The 3,263-nt window shown below is 40.4% G+C and overlaps 1 protein-coding gene across 1 annotated transcript in view; it reads right to left on the reverse strand.

The window, feature by feature from the left end:
• ANAPC16 (anaphase promoting complex subunit 16) overlaps positions 1 to 1,074 on the reverse strand; it is a 6,861-nt gene extending 5,787 nt beyond the window's left edge. The window contains exon 1 of the mRNA XM_007454701.1: positions 933 to 1,074. Within this exon, the coding sequence (XP_007454763.1) occupies positions 933 to 1,074 (142 nt within the window). The remainder of the gene's footprint in view (positions 1 to 932) is intronic.
• Positions 1,075 to 3,263: the final 2,189 nt, after the last annotated feature.

A 3,263-nucleotide genomic window follows, 5' to 3' on the forward strand; every position in this document is an offset into this window, starting at 1 on the left:
GGGGCCACTCTTCATCGCGGTGCGCGGGCCTCTCACTATCGCGGCCTCTCTTGTTGCGGAGCACAGGCTCCAGACGCGCAGGCTCAGTAGTTGTGGCTCACGGGCCTAGCTGCTCCGCGGCACGTGGGATCTTCCCAGACCAGGGCTCGAACCCGTGTCCCCTGCATTGGCAGGCAGATTCTCAACCACTGCGCCACCAGGGAAGCCCAAGAAAGGTACACTTTAAATAAGCTCTTCTGGTGATTTTTATGCTTTTATTAAGAATTTATTGGTCCAGATCCTAAACTGACATGAATCTGATAAATTCTCGGTACCAATGCTGTTTCATGCTTATAGCCTGTGCCCCGATCTTGGCCAGCCAGTTTGCAAATGTGTGCTGAATAAGATGGGGGATGATTTGATGCAAATCCAGCTCCAGTGCTAGAAAAACCACACAGCACTGTCCTGCAGTGGGCCTGGGCCAGGGCCAGGAGAGTCATCTTCACATACAAGAGTAGTAAATTGGTTTTTATTTCCTCTCAGAATCTCTTAATCTATCTGTTGATGAATTATATTAGAAAAAAATATATCAAACCTACCAACCATAGGGAAGCAGACTGGTGCCAAGATAAAGCAAACTGGAGCAGGAGGTCAACAGAATTCCTGGTTCCAGTGCTGAATTTGTCCTTTCACATGGTCAAATTACTTTATCTTTTCTGGGTCTAAATAACTAGATGACCTCCTTGATTTCCAAAGTCATTTTCAGCTCCAAAATTCTGATTCTAGAGAAAGATTTATGTTTTAAAGATATTATTTTGAAATGGGGACAAGAAATGAACTGTGGAGCTGAAATCAGGGCAAACTTATCTCTAATCCACTTAATAGCTTCTTTACAATTAATATTCATAGCAGGTCTGAATCCAATTATTCAGCAAAAAGCAGCATAAGATCACCTTCTAACATCTCTCCAGCTCCTTTGGGGTAGGTGAAAAGTGCTTTCCGTGGTGGGGCAAGGTCTGAGACACTGAAACCAGATCCAGTGACAGAACTTCCACTGACCCCACCAGCTGAGGAGGATGATGAAGAGGCAGCCATCTCCTCTCTAGTAGAATTCTCACTTCACTACAGAGAAAGAAAAACAGCAATTGGCAAGTTTATGGAAGTGAGATTGACAACATTTCATTCTAGCTGCCATAAAAGCCAGCATACAGTTTAGTCAAGAATTAGCTCCAATATTTTCTACCCTCTGTACTCCACGATCTTTTACTGATGCCTCAGGCCAAAATGTCACTCAGGATTTTAAGTGAAAATATGTTTATTCTTAGTTTTTCTACTCGAAACACTACTTCCTACCATTAGCAAACTGTTTATGTCACTTGGGATTGACTGTGGGTGATTTATGGGTTATGAAGTGGTGATACGGCAGTGCCAAGGTAGCAATTTAACTGAGGAAATGAATTATATAAGGATAAAACAACCATGCCTCATAGGATAGTTTGTCTTGGACACATCCTGATCCAACCACACCAAGAAATTCACTTATAAAATTTTCCAAATAAAATTCCAGAATAACAGTGTGTTCTGTTCCCAAGGAAGGGGAATTGGTTAGGAGATACATATTGGCCCTTTCATTTAAAAAAAACCCCCCAAACAAAAAAAAAACCCAACTTTTTCATTCAAATGTAATACCCAAATTGATCACTTGATGGCGTCCCAAAACTGGAAGAAAATATTAATAGTTCAGGAATGATCTTAGAATTCAAGGCCTATTAGGAATTAGAGGAATGGTGAGTGTTTAATATTATGTCACATCAAAAAATCAAAAAGTCCAAATGTAAATGAGAAAAATCTGTACCAAATACACAACTCCTTAAAGAAGTTCAAAACAGAAGCTTATACTACACATTTACAAAAGATTCTAAAAAGTTTATGTTTTCTAAAAAGAATACTGTAGTCTTCCTGCAAACTCAGAACTACTAACATTCAATACAAAAAACAGGGCTTCCCTGGTGCCACAGTGGTTAAGAATCCACCTGCCAATGCAGGGGACATGGGTTTGAGCCCTGGTCCTGGAAGATACCACATGCCATGGAGTAAGTAAGCCCATGCGCCACAACTACTGAGCCTGCGCTCTAGAGCCCTTGAGCCACAGCTACTGAGCCCACGTGCCCAGAGTCCATGCTCTGCAACAAGAGAAGCCACCGTGGTGAGAAGCCCACTCAACGCGACTAGAGAAAGCCTGCGTGCAGCAACGAAGACCCAGCGCAGCCATAAATAAAATAAATAAATTTATTTTAAAAAAAGGTACAGGAATTAGAAGATATAAAAAAAAAATACACAAAACAGCCAGGGTTGAAAAGTGGAGTGCAGAATTAGCACTAACTTTAATATAAATAAACAGTTTTCTGCTGAGGTGGAAAGATACACCTAAGTAATTTCTAGCTTTAAAGATTTAGGTTAAATTTTGCATGCTACCAGCAGGTGGTAACAGGAATTAAAGTGAAACCAACAATAAACACTAGTTTGTAACTTCTCTATGAAGGCAGGCATTCTGATCACCAGAACCAAACATTATGCTTGGCCTATACTAAGTAGCTGCTGATTTAAATAAATGTTTGCTAAATGAATTAAACATTTCACAGGAATCACAAGATTCCTTAAAGGTCATCTAATCCGATTCCCCCATTTTATAGATGACAAAACAAAACTGAGGTGTAGGGACTTTAAGCTTATTTGCCGTGCCATTTTTTAAGCAATGGCTTTATTGGCATGTCATGTGCTATGTGAGAGGTAAAATAGCATACTGGTTAAGGGCTCAGACTCTGAAGCCTCTTGGCCTAGGTTCATGTCCTGGTTTTTTTACTTAACTTGCTGTATGACTTTGGACAAATCACTTAACCTCTCTGCTTCTCAATTGCCTCATCTCTAAAATGGGGATAATGATAGTACCTACACCAGAGGTGTCAGGAAGGTTAATATAGCTAAAGCATTTGGAACAGTTATAGGGACAGTAAATACTTAATATTAGCTACCCAAAATCACTGATGGATATTTACTCCTGAATCTTTTTTTTCCTCTGCAGATCCCAGTTTTTCATACTTATGTTTCAACACACTTACTCATGGGAAAAGTCCTAATTCTTTCCATTTGACATAGAGTGTCAATGTCAAATGAATCCTAGAGGAGAAAGGGCCTGCTCAGGAAGAGGGAAAATGCACTCCACACTTTCACTTTAAGGTTCAAGATCTTAGGAAGAACCCCTTTCTTAGGAAAAGGGGAAAGAG

Source organism: Lipotes vexillifer, unplaced genomic scaffold, assembly GCF_000442215.2.
Source record: "Lipotes vexillifer unplaced genomic scaffold, Lipotes_vexillifer_v1.1 scaffold205, whole genome shotgun sequence".
NCBI lineage: Eukaryota > Metazoa > Chordata > Mammalia > Artiodactyla > Lipotidae > Lipotes > Lipotes vexillifer.